Consider the following 21779-nt stretch of genomic DNA (forward strand, 5'->3'; position numbering starts at 1 on the left):
TGACTTTGCTACAAGGAAATGAAAAACTGTGCATGTGCTCTTGTGTCTGAGTGTGGAGTCTGTTGCTTCCTCAGTCACTCCTTGCCTCATTTTTTGAGACAGGGTCTCTCACTGAACCTCTAGACCATGGAGTCAGCTTGACTGGATGGCCTCAGGGATCCTGCTGTTTCCACACCCCCAGTGCTGGGATTGCAGGTGCACACCTGGCTTCTTTTAAAACATGGATGCTAGGATCAGATTCAGGTCCTCATGCTTGCATGACAAGCAAGGATCTTATGGACCAGGCCATCTCCCAGGCCTGTCAAGGGAAAACTTTTAAGTTCACCATCAACCAGAGATTTTAATTTATTTGTATTTTCAGAATGGTTAAGCTGATATTGGTAATCATGATTTAATCCTCTTAATGAACACTGAAGTTTATGAAACTGTTTGCTAAAAATAAGGTAGTCCAATTATAGCAATATTAAGTTTAAAAATATATCTTAAAATATTACAACAGGACATCGGAGTCTAAGAAACAGGTAACCCTTCACTGATGAGAAAGCTATTTCTAGAAAAGAACCACACTTTCTTTCTAAATTAATTAGAAGAAAATTAAGTGATAAATACAGTCTATAGCAAAGTAAAAGGGCCATAAGTGAATACTGATTTAACATGCTAATAATTTTTTTTTTTAACCAGTGGAAGATTTACAACTTAAAACAAAGTCAGTATTAAGAATTATCTCTCAATGGCATTGTAGGGGAAGCTGTAGCCACGCCTACTTAGGGGCTGGCTACAGGTGTGCCTGACTACGCTTGCGAGGGCGTGGTCAGGGTGATGTAGAGCGATACTGGGATGGGACTGTGTGCTCTCTTTCAGTTTCACTTTTGGGCTTGCATACAGACCGCTGCCACGCTGGCTGGATAGGTCGCTCTGTAAGTAAGGCTTTTCCCTATTAAATATCCTTATATTTCTACCTCACTCCGTATTGGTAATTTCCCACTATATGGCATCTTGGAGGTTCTCATGCTTACAGCTTACTATGTAAAGCTATACTTGGTTAATGTAAAGAAGAATTCATGGTCTCCAATCTACTTTCCTTTACAGAACACAGACAGTACAGGGTATGTTCTAGAAGAGTCACTAGTTTTAAAACAATCTCAAAATGGTAAGAAACCAACCTTCTGAAAAGCCCAGCACACCAGGCTAATTAGTTTAGAACAGTTATTTTTCACAAGTAAGGATTTTTCACCTCTTGAAGTCATCTCATATTTCAACAACTTAAAAGTGGTTAGGCATTTCCCAAATGGTGACGAGAATATTGGTATAAAACTCTGCACTAAACAGAATCTGCCTGAACAATTTTTAATAACTGAAATATCATGTCTTCAGTGATCCTTTATTTCTATCTTTGAAACTCTAACTGGGAACTGCAAATAAGCACCCCTTCCTCTCAACAGTGTCAATGGACATACCTCAGTAGGCGCTTGCTGTGCACTTATGTAATAGATAAGAAACAGCCTCATTTTATCTTCTGGAGTTCCTGCTACATGGGAGGAGGAATGAAAAAAAAGACTTATAATTGTGATTGCTGAGCATTATAATTAAAACTTAGAAGAACCTTAAAATTCAAGGCATGTATAAATACGACAAAACAAAATGTGCTCTTCTTCAGCTGAGATGACGTAGGAAGCACTAAAACCACAACCATGTGAAACTGAAACATGAAAGATGATCTAGAGGAGTGACTACAGACACCTCATCTGCCTCCCAACTGCCTAGAATGCTAAGATCTCTCCTCAGGCATAAACTACAAAGGCAAAGGAAAGATGCAGCGAGGGTAAGTGTGTAACTCTAACCAGCATCTTTCCAGATGGCAAGGCATGCTTGCACGTTATCTCAGGATACCTGGTGAGGAGAACTATCCTGACAGAGGTGTCACTGCCCTAGATGTGGGGTTATGAGATTTGATGGCTAAATGAAATCATCTAGCTGACTTAAAAGTTTTATTTCCTAAACCTAACTGTCCCCTCTGAAGAGTTTTATTTTACAAAGTTCATGAAAACCATACTGTTATATTAAAACATGAAATGGAGTATATTTAACTCAAATTTTAAGACTAAACTAAGGTTTCAAAGAAAGATCCTGCTACCCTAGGAGTTTTCCAAGTGAGTACTACTATAACTCAAGGCCTGGACTTTACAGAGAAACTCACGCGTCCCTCTTCTTCCATAGGGTGCACTTTGGTGGCAAAGTGATAAAGAGGTGGCCTTAATAAATGACCTTAATAAATCTCACTTGAAAGTGTGTCCTGAGATGTAAAGACTTAAACTACCCATTTCATCACAGAATAAAAACTAAGAGCATGACTGTACTCTCAGAGCTTGGAAGACCAGGGAAAGGAGGATGCCAGTTCAAGACCATCCTGGGCTACATGGTAAGTTCTAGCCCTGGATGGACTATACAGTGAGATTCTGTCTCAAAATTCAACTAACCAGCCAGACAGACAAGAGACAAAAGCCTGCCACAACAAGATAATAGTAAAACTAGATTAAAAGAAAATGAGACAGCTGATAGAGCATGGAGCTTCTTGGGATTTAGAATCAGATATTCTTCAGTTTTATTTTTTATCTTCTATCTTTATTTCCTGAATATGAATGGTCAGCAGCAGGTTTAGTCAAGTTCTTAGGTTTACACCATTTTGGTATATTTCATTACTGACAACAATAAATGAGATTACCTAATGAGTTTTTACTACGGTTCTTTACTGTAAAGTTTCTATTTCTCCCTTGATAATCAGTAAGTATTTGTAGAGAAGTACTATGGTTCAAACATAAAATGTCCTAAGCAGGCTCATGTACTGGGGCATCGGCTGTCAGCTGATAGGCCTTTGGGAAGCGACTGGTTCCTAAGAGTTGTGACCCAACAGACTCACAAAATGATGACACCATTGAGAAGCAGGAGGTGGATCTAACAGATCACTGGGGATATGCTGTATAAAGACGTGCTGGCCTTCTAGCTTGGTGGCCACGAAGTCAGCTGTTTTGCTCCAACACAAATAACTGGCCATAATGTTCGGTGTCACCTCATGTCCAGAGCAAAGGAACCAGACAACTGTGGCCCTAGACCCCTGAAACCTTTCCTCCTTGTAAACTGTTTCAGGCAACTGTCAAAGTGATAAAGTCTCATTAATGGATGCAGTGTTCCAAAATCATGTAAAAAAGCTGGGCAGAGGCAGGCAGATCTCTGTTAGTTCAAGGTCATCCTGGTCTACAAAGCCAGTTCCAGGACAGCAGGGCCACACAAAGAAACCCTGTCTCAGGAAAAAACAAAGACTGAAATTATGTAAACATCCTATAAAATGTCACCTATTTTTTTCCATATGGTATCATTCCTTCCTTTTTATTCTGTGGGCTCTAACCCATGATTTATTATTATATATTTGTTAAAGATTTATTTATTTATTTATTTATTTATTTTTATTTATTTATTTAGTATATAGTGTTCTGCCTGCATGCATGCTTGCAGGCCAGAAGAAGGCACCCTATCTCATTACCGATGGCTGTGAGCCACCATGTGGTTGCTGGGAACTGAACTCAGGACCTGTCTATGGCCATACCACCCTGAACGTGCCAGATCTCATCTGAACTCAGGACCTTCAGTTACAATTTTTTTCATGATATTCCCTCTGACAAACCAAAATGAAGTAGAAAACATCCCCTGAAGATACTTGGCTTCAATGTCATTCATTTAAATCTTCCTGGAAAGAGTGGAAACTGATGGCCATCTATATCGCATTAAAGACACGAGTATAAAGTATTTACAAATACTACCAAAGAAAAACTAAATTAGAAATAATTTTTCCATTTTAAGAACTACTATGTTAAATTTTTCAGCAGAAGGTAGATCATTTAATTGCCCTGTAATTAGGACTGACTGACACCATAATTCTACTTGAATTTTGTCCAGACTGAAATGCTAGGTTCATCCCTGTAAATGGTCTCAAATTTATGGCACGTACCATCAGGGTCGGATATGACATCTAGGAGGGACTTATCCAGAGTAGTCTTGCTCATTATTTTTTCTTCATATTCAAAATATACATCCAGTTTTCTTGCCTGTTTCAAAATAAACATTATGCAAAAACATAGTAAGTAATAAAAATATAGTAAGAGTCTCTTGCTAACAAGTTTCTATTTTTATAATCAAATTTATAAACAAGAGTTTATTTAAATACAGTTTAGTTTCTTAGTTTTATATCTTTGGTTGTGAGCTTACTTTCGTAGTATGTAGTTCACACATTTCACCCTAACTGGACAGAAGAGGAGCCTACTTATATTATTTCTAATGGTTTTTCCAACAAGCAAGATCCCTTATTTTCAAGTCTTTTTGTTTGTATTTTGCTTTTGAACTGAGTTTTGAAGTGATTTGCAGACACATAATCAGTTGTTTTCAGTTAGATCATCCCGGGACACAACAGAACAAAGACATTTGCATAGTAGGCAAGCTGAGGAAAGGATTTCATGTGTGCGCAACAGGAAACGGTAGGTGTCTTTTCAACCCACTCCTGTGCAATGGAACACAGGCGATAGTTTTAAAGTCATGAACACTCACATAGATAAACTAAAAATGGGGCTAGCAAGATGGCTCCTTGGCTAAAGGCACTTGGTATCAAGCCTGGTGACTCAGTGATTCCTGAAGCCCACACAGTAGGAGAGCTGATGTTGGACATGAATTCTCTAAGATCCACATGTGCACTGTGGAACCCTGTGGTTCATAATGTAGACATAAATATACAGTGCTGTGCAATACACACAACAGAGATGACATCACTGGGAGGCCTGTTGCTCAACTATTACTTCGTACTGCTCCTACAAGTATCATTTTTCATCTTGTTGAATAAGATCAACCCTTTCTTCTTTACCTCACCTGTCTCAGAGACAGGGCAGTACAATGTTAAAGTGAGGTATCTGGTAAGAATTCTCAGTTTCTATGAGACTATCAGCCTCACTAGTTGACCATCTTGTTTTTAAACATAGGCATTGTTCTCTCAAAAAAAAAACAATGCATTTCTTGAATGTCAAGCCAAACAAAGAATGTATTGACTTCAACTTCTATTACCTAACTTCTATAAGGGCCCTATTAAAAATCTGTTATTATTATTTAAAGAATAGGCATTCTTTCTACCTTAGGAACCCAAAATCCTGTTCTTAGTTTAAGAATAATTAGAAGACAAGGGGAAAAACAAACGAGAAATGAAGACAAAAATCATAGGAGCCAAAGGCTGATTCCTTTGAAAAGACCAGTTAAACTGATGTGCTTGTAGCCATATGCAAGTACCTGAGAAGAACAGGATAGATTACTAAAATCAGAAATGATAAAGGAAAGGTCATTTTGAGGGGTCAGGAAGATTGAGACAGTGGAAGAATAGAGGAGAGCAAGAAAAAAGATACCATAATAGAGGGAGCCATTATAGGTTTAAAGAGAAATAGGGCACTAGGGAAATGTCCAGAGATCCACGAGGATGACACCAACTAAGATCCTAAGCAATAGTGGAGAGGCTGCCTTAAATGTCCTTCGCCTATAATGAGATTGATGACTACCTTAAATGCCATCCTAGAGCCTTCATCCAGTAGCTGATGGAATCAGAAGCAGAGATTCACAGCTAAACACTAAGCTGAACTCCTGGAATCCAGTTGTAAGAGGGAGGAGTGATAAGCAAAAGGGGTCAGGACCGTTCTGGGGAAACCCACAGAAACAGCTGACCTGAGCAAGTGGGAGCTCATGGATCCCAGTCTGACAGCTGGGAAACCAGCATAGGACTGAACCAGGTCCCCTGAACATGGGTGTCAGTTGGGGGGACCTGGGCAGTCTATGGGGCTTCTGGCAGTGGAACCAGTATTTATCCCTAGTGCATGAACGGACTTTGGGAGCCCATTACCCCATAAAGGAATATTCTCCTCATTCTAGATACAGGGGGGAGGACCTAGGCCCTGCCCCAAATGACCAACAGATTTTTTGATGAACCCTCATGGAAGGTTCACCCTCCCTGGGGAGTGGATAGGGGATGTGATGGGGGTGGGGGTGGTGGGAGGATGGGAAGATAGGAGGGAGCGGGAACTGGGATTTATTTGTAAAATAAGATTGTTTCTAGTTTAAATTTTAAAAAAAGGAAAAAAAAAAGGCATAGTCAATGAGTAGGAAGCAAGAAAACTTTCTGTTGCAGAGGACAACACTGCCCAAAGAAGTAACATCAAAAAAGTCTTGGAACTAATGAGCAAATAATGGCAAAATTGTAGGATATAGGGTTATATGCCTGAATGAACAACTGAAATCCTAAAGTAAAACTGTACTAATTATATTGGCAACAAAAAAGGATCATCACAAAAAAAGATCCAAGAAAGGATCACAGAGAAAAAGATCCAATACTGTCAGTTGCCAGTCCAAAGACTTAGAATTCCAATATAAAGCTCAGTCAGTTAACATGTAGGTATCAACAAATCATTTTAGGGATGATGTGGAGTAGCAAGGGATGTATGACAGGCAACAGATTGAAGAAGGAGATTGAATCGAGGCATTACTTGACTATAAGATTTGAGAAGCTACTATAATCATTAGAAAATGGTAGTGATGAAATAATTGACCAATAGATCATTGTAAGAGAAAAGAGACCTTCAAAAAGGAACCACAGAAATATGATTGACTAAATTTTGATAAGGTCAACACAATAACACCATTTTCAATAAATGGTGTTAAGACAAGTAAACAGCCACACACAAATCTAGACACAGCCTGAAAGGGACCATACATACAGTAAAATCTAAAACAAATAGAAGATGGAGAAAAATCCTGTCTATTACAAGAAAATAAGGATAGTCTTGGATATGGTAATGAGTTTTCAGATACATTACCAAAGGCATGATCCATGAATGATACCCTACCAGAAAAGTAGCATGTGAAAAGATGTGCCATATGTCATCAAGAAAATGTGAATAAAATGAGGAGCTATCATGACACACCTGCTAGAATGGCCAACTCCAGAACACTGACAATATGAGATGTGGAGAGGGATATAGAGCACAACTCTCATTTATTGCTCGAGGGAATGCAAAACAACACCACACAACACAACAGAATACTATTTAGAAATAAAACAAAGGGGCTAAAAGCCATGAAAAGATGAGAGGAATCTTAAGTGCATGTTAAGTGAAAGAAGCCAATCTGAAAAGGCCAAGCCCTATAACCTTCTGACACAGCATTTTAGAAAATACGGTACTACAGAAATAGTACAAAGATCAATGGTTGCCAGGTATCTAGCAGAAGACGAAGGTCTGGGGAGAAATAAAGATAAACAGTGGGACGAATGATTTTAGGACCCTGAGTATCCCATGTGTTACTTTAATAATAGATATTTGCTATCATAGATTCATCAAAACTTAAAGAATATACAACACAAAAATGAATTCCAAGGTAAACAAAGGACTTTAGCTAACAAGAATGTATTAATATCAATACTGATTTACCAAACATGACACACCAATGCAAACTATTAGTAATTGGAGAAACTATAGGCATGAGTGGCAGGGTATTCAGGAACTGTTTTTATGTTTCAGTCCCATCCCACCTCATGGCACTACTGATTGAACCTATGGCTTCACACATGCTAGGCAAGTTCAAATTTCTCTTTTCTTTTTTTTCTCAGGCAAATTTAAAACCATTCTAAATTAAACAAAGGCTCATAATTAAAACCCAAAGATGTGGCACTGGAGAGAGTGTCCGCTGCTCTTACATAGGACCAAGTTCAGTTCCCAGAACCCACAGCTGACAGCTCACAAGTACTTGTAACTTCAGTTCCAGGAGACCTGATGCCTTCTTCTGTGGTCTCTAAAGGCATGAGCATGCATGTGAACACACACACAAATACATAAATAAAAATAACAAAGAAAATACCCAAACACATATAAAACAGGACAATAAACAGAAGGGCTACAGCTAATAAAGGTATTTGTAAAATATCAGAAAATTTCTGTACCTTTGAAACTTTCCCTTCTTATTTCTTCATGTCTATTATATAAAACAATGTAAAAAGAAAAGAGCATACAAAGACGACTTTGCATGTCCTTAAAAAATACTGTTAGGAGCATGATGCCCTGCGCTTACAATGAGCATGGAAGGTATATATAATGGATGGGACTGGAGAACATTATGCTGCCAAATGAATCAGAGAGACAACCTAGCATACTTGCAATTGAAAACTAAAAAGTCAAACTTCATGGTGACAGATTGGAAGAGTAGTAACCATGTGTTGGGGGATGGAGCAATGTCTGTTGAGTTGTACACTTTTAGTTATGAGTAATTTCTAGATCTCACATACAGAATACTCTGAGAACTCCACAAAAAGTACAATATTTTGTTCAATAAAAATGTATTTACTGGTTAGGAACATAAAAAAGATGACCAACATTAAAAGAGGGCTCTTGACAGAAACATTTAAATTTTTCTATACATATATTATCTATAAACATTTTAATAGAATTTGTTTTATCAGGATAACTTGTACATACATGATTTACTCACATCTAAAATCAATTTGCACCTAGACCCACTAAGCAGGCCCAGGACTATTCCTTTTGCAAAGTGCACCTCCTGTCTGAAGAAACAGCATAGAATATTTCTTTTGGTATTTGCCTGTTGCTGTTTTACTTATGTGTATGTATATGTATATATATAAATGTACACACACACACACACATTTAGATTACAGTTGCTTACATTTTCGGAGGCAGGACACACACAAACTGATCTCTTTAGATGTCCGGGACATCACCTATAATTGATGTTTCAGTGGAACATGAAAAGCCACTCTAGCTGGATAAGAATTGGCAAAATATTCCCAGTGAAATTTACTAATCTTTTGGGGGTTTCAGTGGCCCTAGTAGTTCCCTTTGATCTAATAAAGAATTATTGCATTTAATCTGTATTAATCTGTAATTTTAAACCTCTGCTTTAATGGTTTTCTTTCTAGTGCAGATGGCTTTCCTATTTCCTGATTGTTGATCAGATGGGTTACTTGCATACAAGTCTTTTAAAATATAAAAGCATGCTGCAGGAGGTGTGGTTAGGGTACCCCCTACATTGTAGGGGGTATTGCATGCTAGTTCTTGAATGACAAATTAGCTTCTAGTCTAAGATGCCCCTTCTAAAGAATCAACAAGCCTAGACAACACACTTTCCTAAAACCACAGGGTCTTCCAAGTGCAATTGCTTAGGTCAGAAATGATGGCACAGTAAACTATCTTAGACAGACACCTTCTACTGGCATAAACCAATTCTAAAAATGTATCCAAATCACAGTGTGAAATGACAATCACAAGGACTGTCACATGTAAAGTGTACTTCATATGGCCCCATTTTTCTTAAATGGCTTTCTACTTCAAATTTTATTTCCAGAATTCTCTGCATCTCCCTCAACACACTCGCCAGCTGAAACATACATCACGTGACTCCATCATACTGAAATCCTTACCTTTTGGACTTCTATTCTATCCCTGTCTCCTCAGTAAAGCACTGGAGTCTCCAGGTCCTCAAACATGCCCATTGCTTTATACCTATTCCTCCTTCTGCCTAGAATGGCTGTCTCTGAGATCTCCACCAACTGGCTGTTCAAACACCACCCATCAAGGCTGACTTACTTCCTTAACCACTTAACCTCAGACCTGGCCTGCCAGCTGTTCTTTGTTGCCTCTTTTATTCGTCTGCTTTGCAGCTTTGGTGTTCTAACACCACTTCTTGACATCCTTTCTCTACTATATTTCCTTTGTTTTCATTGTAATATAAACTATACAAGAAGGAAGAAATTGTTTTGTTTACTAGAGTATTTTTAGAGCATGACCAAATAGTCACTCAATAAACATGGCTGAATAAATACATTATTTTAACCAAAATATTCTAAAACAAAAAGTTCTAGTTTAACCTACTATTAAAGAGTATATTCATAAAAATATTTGATGGAAGGATACATTTGTGAAGATATATAAAACTGAACCCAAATTTTCTATAGGTACAACTAGCTACTTGGGGTCATGCAACCTAGTTTAATAGCAGGAGGGGAGTTTGGCATTTTCCTGACCTTTAGAGCTACAAGAAGTCACTTAAACTTTTAATAATGAAACAAAATCTATAAGGCAAAGAAAAAAATGAGGCAACAGTGTTAAGCCTCAAAGCATTCACAGACCTATAAACATCTGTCATGTATCTAGTTTTTTTTTTAATATTTACTTTTATTTTATGTGTATGAGTGTTTTGCCTGCATGTGTGTCTGTATACCACTTGTGTGCCCCCAGAGGCTAGGAGAGGGCATCAGATCCCCTGGAAAAGGAGTTACATATGGTTGTGACCTACACCATGTTGAGGGCTGGAAACTCTACCAGAGCAACAAGTGCTCTTAACTGAGTCATCTCTCTAGCCCCTAGAATTTATTTTTTATAGTTAAAAATGTTTGTTGAATGGATCATACAGATTTAATTACATAATTATACTTTATTAGATATATACCAGAATTTCTATTTTATTAGTTTAGGAAGTTAACTTTTACTTTGTGTAATGGACTTACTGTCTTACACTTAGCCTTGTAAGCAGCCTTCTTTTTATAGAAGAAAAGAGCTTTCCCCGGGTTTTACACAGTATGTAAAACAGTATGTTATCTCTGCAGGAGATAGTGACCTTAGAGAAACAGGTGCAACAGCTTTTATCAGTTAACAGAGCTGCAACATAAGGAAGTGGAGACACTAACAGAAACACTGACAGTCTGCACAATTACGATTTGTATCTATATAAAAGAGGATATAAAATATTTCATGCTCTAAATATAATATGTGTTGAAACACTAATATTTTGTGTTCAATATACTAAAATAAATTTTACTTATTTTGCCCTTTTAATGTGACTATCAGAAAAATTTAAAATTAGATCAGCAGCTGATATTACATTATGGTTAGGAAACATTGATTTAGAACCTCTGAACCTTGGTCCATGATGGCAAAAAGGGAGAGAAAAGCAATAATCATGAGCACAACAGAAAAGGATATAAGGCTGAGTCGGAGGGACAGTGAGTTTGAGTTTGAGGACAGCCTGAATCACACTGTAAAACCATGTCAATCACAAAAAAACAACAGCCAAAAAGGAATTAAAAATCTGTATTGACTCGGTTAGATACATGGCTGTTTATTGACAGAGTAAGCACAGTATGTGTAGAGACAGTGTTGAGATTCTGAAGCATAGACAGTATCACAGCCCAACTACTAGTTAGTAAAGTGGTCTTCCTGGGTTCTGAGATTCCCTCCTTTGCAGAAAGTGAACACAGTACTGCTGCTTCCCGTAATTACACCTTACAATGTTACAGACACTTAATGAGATATGAACAGACATCAGTGGATTGTGGAGGGAAAAAGTTACATTTACCTTTATGTGTTCTAAAACAGCAGTGGCAACATTTGTATGGAGATCAATAAGTCTTTTTTTTTCAAGGAGTTCTGGCAAAGAACTATAAGTTACAAAAAATTGAAAATTAACCACAAGATTTCTAAGAAAGTAATGCAGACCTCAATAAAACTCCTGCCGGGTGCTGACAAGTTAAGCTGTCAATTCAACTAGAGCCCCAGGCTTGATCACATACCATACGCACCACTTTAAAAATACAGGTGAACATTAGCTTGTGATAGTCTGGTGCCAACACATTACTTCTATAGTTTCACATTCTGCTTCCAACGTTTAGTGGTTTAGAATAAAATGACATTGATGGGAACATGTTTTTACCTATAATTTTACTGAAACTGAAAACCTGTTTCAATTAAGAAAATAGTAGTAGCAATAGCAAAATTACCAATGACCGGCCCACTTTATCACAATATCATTTTCCTAGTACAATCACTCAAATTGGAAATGTCTAACTATTCAGAGAGGAGTTACTTGCTGTATTTGACAGGAACAGAAATCAGCTAAATGTGTTCAGATCATTCTGTTCTTCAAATAAAAAGACACAACTACTATGCTCCCTACTGTCAACAATAGTAATGATTTTGAACTTTCACAGCCAATCTCACCATTGGGAAGACCACTCACCTGACAGCTGATGTGAGCTTAGCAGTGTTATCAGAGAGCATGCTGATGGCTCCTTCGTCCTCTCCTTCTAGTCCCTGGAAGGGATGAAAAGGCTCTTAGAACTTTGACTTTGCCAGGCCCAAGCAGAAGTCAACACATCCCAAAGATTGTGGGTAAGCAATAATAAATTGGGTCACATAGCTTTGGGTGGTAAGCGCTCATATTTAGACAACTGTAGAAAGGTTCTAGTAGCCACCAGTTTAGCAGGAGAGGAAGTAAAGGATCAGCTGGCACTGTCAAAAAGAAATGCCCAGACATTTGCTGCATGTGAGATACAGGACTCAGTCTCACAGCTGAAGTCTGTCCACAGTATGGAAGGATGAGTGATCCTGGGGTACACATCTCTGTAAATACTACTCCTTGTATTATTTCAAATCACAACCCATTCCTTAAAATACACTTTCCCCTTAATATTTAGATTTGTTTTTGAAAAAGAATACCACAGCTGGGTGTGGTGGCTTAGGCAGGACTGCCAAGAGTCTGAGGCTAGCCTATGCTACAGCATGAGACAGTTCCTCAAAAACAAACACCCATAAGTAAGTTGATAATAATTATGTTGTTATTCAGGTAATAAATGGCCTTGAACTTTTATGAGGGGAAGGAAGGAGACACTTTAGTTAACCTCTGCGATGCCCTTCCTTTACCTTTGTTCCTGGGATGCAAGCAGGATCTTACCATAATGCTCTTTAGTCGTTTAACCTCATCTTCTTGTGCTCGGTAAGATTCTAGTTCTTGTTGAACTGATTCTGCAACTTCTGGGAATGGACTGAAATACATTGCATAAGATTAACTCTGAGCATGTGTGTTTTGAAATATATACAAGAGTATTACTTTAAAAACACAGAGTTTTGAAAATATTTCATATATAATGGGTAGAAAACAGCAAACATAAATTTAATTATGTAATTTTAACATGTGTATCATAATCAGAAATCTGAACAAACTTAAATTTTACTTCTAGCCTTTTCACTAATGAAATCACATTAATTCTCTTCAACTATATTGTTTAAACAAAAATGTGTTTTATTATTTACTTACATTACTGAAAATAAAAGGAAGACAAATAGGTATATTTAAGCATTAAAAAAATATTACCACCAAAATTGGCAGATATCAGAGGAACCATTCAACTATAATGACAACATTTAAAAAAAAATAGCACCCTTAACTTAGTACTTTTAGTATCTTTCCAGGTAAAAGGAGCACTTTTAACATCTCCATATTCTCTTAATGCCTCTTTGATGATATGTAATTTCATGTATGCCACCATTATAGAAAAAAATGTAGACACTAAATTCCAAAGTAAAGAATATTATTTAAAAATTTTAATAGTATCTTAAAGTACTATAGTCAGAAAAAGACAGTAATAGCTTCCTGCTGAGAAGCCAAATCCTTGTTACTGCCACATGGCTTTCTTTTCATTTTTTTTTAAGTTCTAAGTATAAAAATTTTTAAACATACAAAACCTTCTAGCATGTTAAACTATAGCTATATGCTACTCCTCTTTAGATGCAATGGAAGGTAAGGCCCCAAAGCACACAGATCAAGGACAGAGACAGTCCTGTATCTTTAGAGACATTTAAAATGCTTCCAAAATTGTTAATGAAAAGCATTGTTATCTCTTGGATAAAGTTTTCTTTGTTTAAAATTTCTCTGGACATAATAGACACTTTTTATAGCAGTTACTGACCCCATCAAGTACTTTAAAAGGACACAGCATTGGGATGTGCACACTGTTTTCCATCACATGGCAAATCACTGTAATCTTTTCACTCATAAGAAATCTCTGGTCTTTAGACACAGGCTCTGCCTCCCCATGTATATAGTATGGGGCTTGTATGAGGGACAACATGGAACAAAAAGGAAAAATACAACCCTAAAGTTTTTCTACCACATAGTCATATGAAAGGCAGGTTTGTGAGCCAGTAGTCGATGTCAGAAAGACATGTGCAATATTCAGGGTGAGTGTTTGAAAAGAAGTGGCCCTACAAACAACTAATGAAGCTAGGAGTCAAGAAGAAATTTTTTTCTTTATGGTTAAAAGATTCCATTATGTATGTGTACATGACGCTTTTTATCAACCATTCATCCACTGGTGGGCATGTAATCTAGTGTTGCTTCCTTGCTCTGGTGATTAGAGTGGCACTGACATGGAGGTGTAAGTGTCTTTGTGGTAGTCCATGGAATCATTTGGGTATGAACCTGGAGTGTTATATAGCCTGGCATATGGGTATTTATTTGTTTCTTCAGTTTTGACTTATGATCAAAGTAAAATATGAGCAAATAACGACAGCTTTTGTAACAACTTATTCTTGTTCAGATATAGTATCAGTGAAAAAGCATATTGTATTTTAAATTCTCCCAATACATCACAATTTAAAAAAATAAAAATAACTGGAGCAATATTGACAGGCATCTATGACAGACTCAATTAGTGCTGTCACTGATTGTGTCAATGATCTTCGTATGTGTCCTAGGTCAGGCAGCCCTCCAGTTCCATTTAAAACATAAACATTTTAATTACTGATGTTTTCTCATTTACCTTCCTTTATGTTTCTGCCAAAATTTATCAACTGGAGTTAAATCGTAGGACTTCTTGTTTTTCCTCTTTGGTCTAGCACCAGCTGGGGAATTTTCCACTCCTGCAGATTCTTCCAAATTTACTCTGTTTAAGTGGAAATCCTAGGAAACAGTAAACTTGTTTAAAGTAACTGTTTTCTGAGTTTCAGAGTCACATTTCCCAGACAATGAAAATACTGGTGTTGCTGGCATTTCCAGTGTTTCCAGGCACAATACAGACTACAGTTTACCTGGAGCCCTTCCAGCCCTCCACCATCCACACAATACAGACTACAGTTTAACTGGAGCCCTTCCAGCCCTCCACCGTCCGTCCACACAAGTGACCAACCACTGTTTATGACTTTTAATGGAAGTTGTCAAAATTTCAAATATACACAAAGTCATACTAAACTTCTAGAAAAATATACATTTCTCTTTCTTTCGTTCTTTCTTTCTTTCTTTTTTTTTTCTGTTTTTGGTTTTTGAGACAGGGTTTCTCTGTGTAGCTTTGGAGCCTATCCTGGAACTCACTCTGTAGACCAGACTGGTCTCGAACTCACAGAGATCCACCTGTCTCTGCCTCCCGAGTGCTGGGATTAAAGGTGTGCGCCACCAACACCCGGCTATATATTTCTTTATAGAGAACATTTTTTCTTTAAAATTACGATTACATTGCAAATACTTTACTAACACATTTCAGAACATTCCCTCATATTTGATTATGTTTTTAATAGTTATGATTACATTTTTAAAAGGTTAAAGCTGTAAGAATAATAGCACCTCTTTTCACATAAATTCTAAGAGTGGATCAGACTAGCTTTGGTTACCCTTCTCTGCTTTGGGCTAACTTTACTAAGTTGAGGCTTACTAGTGTTCCCCTCCCCCCTTGTTTTTCAGAACCTATACAGACAACAGAACAGGTAAAACTAAATTAAATCTTTCTATTCTTTCTTCCCATTTTCACATTATGCCCATGGCTTCTTTCACATTTTAGGGTCAACTTTGTTCAACAGCAGTGAGGTAAGAGATAAAGCATGGTTTGATGTAAGATGTCCTCTACAATTTCACATGTTTGAATGCCTGGTCCCTAGCTAGTGGTGCTGCTTTGTTAGTTGTGAAATATTTGGGGGATAAAGTCAAGATGCTGAAGGAAGTGAGTCCACCTGGGGTTACAGCTCTAGTTCCTCTGCTTCCCAAATGCTGACATGATGTGGCAAGCAGATACCATGGCAGGAGCTGGTCCTGTCACCCTCCCTGCCTCAATGGACTGCATCCCCTCAAACCATGAGTCAAATAAATCCTTCCCTTTGGCAGGATGGGGTGAGGGGATAAGATAAAAACAAAGCAAAACACTGTAAAATATGGCTATTTGAAGGTGATAAAAAGAATGGTGAGCATGAAAGAGAAATTATAAGTTACACTGATACACAGTGATGCAATCATCTTGGTTTTGAGGTATCAATGCTTCTTCTAGGTCTGAGCGAGTTAAGTAGACTGAGCACAATTTAATCTCTTCTAGATAAAGCGGGGTCATCAGTGTTGACTTGGGATCCTGAAGAGCACACTTTCTCACTCTACCACAGCTTACCGAAGTGCTGCTTCCCTTCTCTCTCTCTCTCTCTCTCTCTCTCTCTCTCTCTCTCTCTCTCTCTCTCACACACACACACACACACAACACACACACACACACACACACCCCACAAAAACCAAAAAAAAAAAAAAAAGGAGTGAAATATACAGATGCCTAAACTACCAGATTAGAGAAACATGTCTATTTTCTCTCAAATAAATCCCAGAAGCAATGAAGCAGCCTTTTCTTATTGCTACATGCAGTCCCTCAATGGGAGGGAGCACATTCAATAGCTGGCTTGCATGTGCAAGGCCCTATTCTTGGGACTGCACCAGCTATGTATTCTTACCAGAACCCTCAGAAGAAGTACTACAACTTGCATTTCAAAGAAGAAACAAGCAAAGCATAAAAGTTGACTCTGATGCCCAAGGATCTACAGAATGTAGCAGAAACAGGATGAAATGCCAGCCAGTCTGATTTTAGAAACCCTGCACACAGCATTGTGCTAACTCTTCCACAGAACTGTCTTATCACAGAGCACATGCATTCGGAATCAGACCCTTTACTATAGATAAAGGCTATAGAGAATGTAAATAAATGTCCAGGATGAAAAAGAACAACAAAGTGTTGTCCAGATGTGGTAATGAATGCCTTTAATCCCAGCACTCAGGAGGCAGAGGCAGGTGGATCTCTTTGAAGTCAAGGCCAGCCTGGTCTACAGAGCAAGTTGCATGACAGTAAGGGCTACACAGAGAAACCCTGTCTGGAAAAACAAACAAAAGAATAAAATGTTACATTTCAACCTCTAATATATTTTTTAAAGACTCCTCACATCACAGCTCAAGAATACTAGTGACTGGTTTAAATTCTCAGTTTCCCACTCTAATTCTTTGCTTTGCACAAAAGACATCCATACAGGGCAAAGTAAAAATAGCCCAACTCTGACAACACTTTACACAGTGCACAGACATTAAGAGTGCATGTGAAGTTCCCTATGAAAACAAAAGCCAAAGAAGGGAAAGAGCTTTACAGCTAAGCTTCATTAACTAAATGTCTAGTGAAGACTACTCTATGATAGTGACACAGTTCATTCAAACACAAATATCTTGTTAGGAAAATGCTACTCTAAAAATAGGAGAGCAGATTATTACTGAATATTAACAGGGTACTCAGACACAAAATGATCAAGGAATGAAAGAAGCCAAGAGTTCTGAGAAGTAACATAATAGCAAAAAGAACATTTCCACTGCTTACATAATAGCAAGGCAAATTTAAAAAAAGTTAATTTTGATCTCAAAAACTGGGAGACTAAAACAATTTGTCCTCTACTCAATCACGCCAAAGAAACAACATTTGGACACCAACAAAAAACCAACACAATTGGCTTTAATACAATAGAAGTTAAGCTGTTTCCACTGACTGATCTGAAAGGCTGGACAATGGTGCCTCAAAATGACCAGATATAAATAAAGCCCCTAGGGAAGTACAAAAAAAACCACTGAGACACCTTGTCCTCTCCCACAAATTAAGAAAAAATCTATCTCTACAGCCAAAGACAGCTAATGTGAACAAAATTACCCAGGAATTAGATGACACCATGTATTCAGAGCTAAGATTTATGTTCATATGTAACAAAGGCAAAGTAGAATACAAACAACTTATTTTGGCAAGAATTTACAACTTTTTAACTTCAAATACTGAAAAACTAATGGATTGAACAGATGTACTTCGGAGTCAAAAGTAAAATGTCAACAAGTGGGGAGAAGAAATAAACAGAAAATAATGAGAAAAGAATATAGTAAGATGAGCATGGTGGCTCATGCCTGTAATTCAAGCACTTAGGAGGCTAAGGAAGGAGAACTGCCATGAGTTCAATGCCAGCGAGGACTATATGACTCATAACAAATTTAACAATGTATTCACTAAGCAATTAGGATACAGAGGGAAACAGTACAGAAAGTTACCTTAGTAACAGTAACAAAAGGTATAAAAGAGACTTCCAAGATTTGGAGAACAGAGCTCAGTAAAAGACAAGCTACTATGCTGCATCCTGCCATTGCTGGCTCAGGGCAAGCATTCTCCCTAGATGGACAACTACATCCATCTGCTTAGTGCCGAGGCACAATGAAACGCCCTGACTGTCTAATCATTTATTTGGTTCTTAAAATCTTGCAAAGGGAAAGGGTATTGTAAAGTTTTTTTTGTCAGAAGAGTATATTTCCCATCTTAAAGTAAAAAAAAACAAACAAACAAACAAAAAAAAACCTAACCATTTTGATACACAGGGAAGTTGTCTCAATTACCATAGTTGTTTCCAAGATCTAGCATATAAATAATAATCAATGGTTTAGATTTTCCAGGCAAACATAAACGATATAAAAATCAAACTTCATTTCCTAAGTAGAAGTTTTACTCCATCTTGTGGTGGCAAAGGGTATTAATTATTAAGACTTCTGAAAACTCTGAAGTAAATTCCAAAGTAAGTAACTTAAAAACAAACATGAAAGGGTCTCTCCAAACCATTAGATTCTGTAGGGTCTGCCTTATCTTTCTGAGTTCAGAGTTTTTCCTCTTCATTAATGTCTCCCATCAAATGTTAGCCAGACCCCATGTGCTGTTTCTGGTACATGGGCTGCCTACCATGTGGCTGGTGCCATGCCAGCTTAACTCTCATGGCAAGGGTTTCTTCTTCTCTTCTCTACTCTTGTATGGGCACTGTCAAGATTTATAATCCACATTCCCTAGAAGTTTTCCTTTTAAAACTAACAAAACCATCCTCAAGAACAGAAACAAACAAACAAAAAAACCAAAACCACAGTTATAATGCACAGTTTTAATCTGTGGCATCTGCTATAGTCCGTTCCCATTTTAAAAAGGTATTGCACTGGGCATGGCAGTACACATGTGTAAGCCCAGCACTTGGAAGGCAGACAGCAGGAGGGCTGCTGTGAGTTGAGTTCTAGATCAACCTGCCTATGATATGAGACTCTTGTCTCAAAAAAACTAAAGAACAAATAAAGATTTTAAAACTGCATTAAAATTAGCAGAAGTAGGTCACCCAAACTTGTGTGGCTTGTTAATCAATCTCTACAAAACTGCAAACTTTATCATATGAAAATGATCTTAGGAAAAATAACCTGGATATCCCCTCACTCCTCCCTGCCTTGACCTCTGAGGTGCTAGAATTATGAGTGGGAGCCACCGTGTTTGCTTTGTCCCTAAGCTTTTACCAATTCAAGAATGACTATAGGACGGGTTGTAATTTGAAAACATGGAACTAAGTGCATCTAAAGGGCGGCAAAAAAACTTGTGCTCCTTCTTTTGACTTCATTACGGAATAGAGAAGACCTCATTAGGGACTAGTGTTGGCCTGGTTCAGTTCTACGTTCTTGTCTTCTGACAAAGACTCAGCATTAAACTTTCCTGCTGAAACTGTATGCATATATTTCTTACTTCTCACACTCACAGGACTTGGTAGTTTAATTTCCTACATCTAGCAGTCAAGGACAAACCTAAGAATGCTTCAAATTTAGCAGTTTAAAAGGATCCCAGCCAGGCCACACACCTTTAATCCCAGTACTCAGAAGGCAGAGGCAGGCAGATCTCTGAGTTCAAGACAAGACTGCTCTATAGAGTGAGTTATAGGGCAGCCAGAGCTATACAGAGAAATCCAAACAAAACCAAAAATAAAGGATTCTCAGATATCTCAGTGCTCTAGATAGCTTCTATGCCATTGAAGACAGGAGAGAAGATGTAACCCTAAATGGCATGCTTTTACTACTGATAGCGACCACTAAGATGCTCAACATACCCATTCTTCATGTCTCTTTACTCCTCCCTCTCAGATTCCATCTCCCATCCCTAGCCATGTCTAGAAATCCTGCTGTTACAATCTCTGGAACTCAGTCATCAGGAAAATCCATTTTGAACATCTGTCTAAACATCTGTGGTTTTATTCTCTATTTGAACTCCAAATGGCAACCTCTTTCAGCATGAGATACTTTTCTTTGTACGATTCACACAGCTTTGGACCTGGGACTGTCTATCTTCTTTGCTATCTCCAACTGGCTTGCTCGCCTCCCTAAACCCACTCCAATCTCGAAACTCACTTCACTAGTCAGTAATAAGTGCTCTCAATCAGAGGCAAATACTACTCTTCTCCACCTCTTCTCTTCAGAGTACATTTGGCATGGTGGAAAGAAACTTGGATTATTAAAATTGAGGGAGTATTACTGGTGTTTGGAGGATTGACCAAGGCCAGGGATTACAGCAAACATCTTAGAATGGCTAAGAGACCCCCCACAACAAAGAATGATAAGAACCAAATGTTAATGCCAAGGTCTACATTACTCGCTATTGCCCCTGCTGGATAGTCTTTCTCCTGCATCATTAAATATTTTCGCAATCATTCCCATTGGTTCACAAATATGTGACTTTCTCTCTTATTTTGGGATCTCAGATTATCCTTCCAGCAATCACCCTCCTTTCTCAGCTCTCTAGTCAGAAAAATAAAGAATTAAAATTCTTCTCTTTGAAATCTGTCTTAGGTGCACTTCAACCTGTTTTACCCTAAACTTGTCTTTTGTTTTTCTTTCTTTTGTACTTGTCTTTCTTCCTTCTTTCCTTCTTAGTTTTTTTTAGACTGGGTCTCATGTATCTAAAGCTTCCTGGAACTTACTGTGTAGCTGAGAATGACCTTGAACTCCTAATTCTCACACCCCCAACAAAACAGCTAGCATGACACTTTAAACAGTTTTTACTCAAATTGGTGTGGCTTCTCACGTCCGTCAAATTAAGTCAATGTTCCACACTATATTGCTTCCCGTGTCCTATTTAAACTCTTTTCCTTCTACCTGACTCCATGCTCCTTCACTGTGGCTGCCAGGCTACCCTGACATTTTTCAGACACACCTGACCCTTTCTACCCAGAAGGCTACATGGTTTATACTTTACCTCCTTTGGATCATTCTTACCTTTGTAAGTGAGATCTGTCTGGTTTTAAAATCTCAGTCCTGTTCATCAGTACTTTATCCTCCTCTAGAGTACTTTCTACCTTCCAAATGCTATGCATTTTGCTTGTTTATTGCCTGTGTCTTCCTCCTAGAATGCAGCTTCAGGAAGACTGTAATACTGTGTCTTTTTATCATTGCTGAAGCCTGGGTCCAAGTCTGTCCATTCACTCAGCCTCTCCCTCGGCCTCTTAAAATAGGCTCTCTTGTCTTATTCCGAGGCTCTCTTTGGTTCCTTTTGCTTTCTGTATTCAATGGATGCTAACCAGCATTTCCTTAACATTCTTCCCAGACTTGTGGCATAGGTCTATGTACCTGTAGAACTGACAATTTCTACCAGTAATCCTAAATGTAGAATATCTTGGTTTTAAGGAGATGCACTGTTTTTCTTTTCATATGACATTATATGCAGCCTTTGTGATAATGATACTATGTTATAACCCTGGAAGTTAGCCAACTAGAATGCTTGTCTTAGGGGCGATGATCTGGGTTCAAATTCT

The 21779-nt window shown here is 38.0% G+C and overlaps 1 protein-coding gene across 2 annotated transcripts in view; it reads right to left on the bottom strand.

Moving 5' to 3' along the window:
• Scfd1 (sec1 family domain containing 1) overlaps positions 1 to 21779 on the bottom strand; it is a 75395-nt gene that overhangs the window by 23568 nt on the left and 30048 nt on the right. For both annotated transcript variants that reach the window (XM_027416294.2, XM_027416295.2), the window contains exons 11-16: positions 14684 to 14823; positions 12817 to 12907; positions 12103 to 12176; positions 11443 to 11524; positions 4004 to 4100; positions 1458 to 1528 (exon numbers count right to left, since the gene is read on the bottom strand). In XM_027416294.2, the coding sequence (XP_027272095.1) occupies positions 1458 to 1528; positions 4004 to 4100; positions 11443 to 11524; positions 12103 to 12176; positions 12817 to 12907; positions 14684 to 14823 (555 nt within the window). The remainder of the gene's footprint in view (positions 1 to 1457; positions 1529 to 4003; positions 4101 to 11442; positions 11525 to 12102; positions 12177 to 12816; positions 12908 to 14683; positions 14824 to 21779) is intronic.

This window comes from Cricetulus griseus, chromosome 5 (assembly GCF_003668045.3).
Source record: "Cricetulus griseus strain 17A/GY chromosome 5, alternate assembly CriGri-PICRH-1.0, whole genome shotgun sequence".
NCBI classification, from domain to species: Eukaryota; Metazoa; Chordata; class Mammalia; order Rodentia; family Cricetidae; genus Cricetulus; species Cricetulus griseus.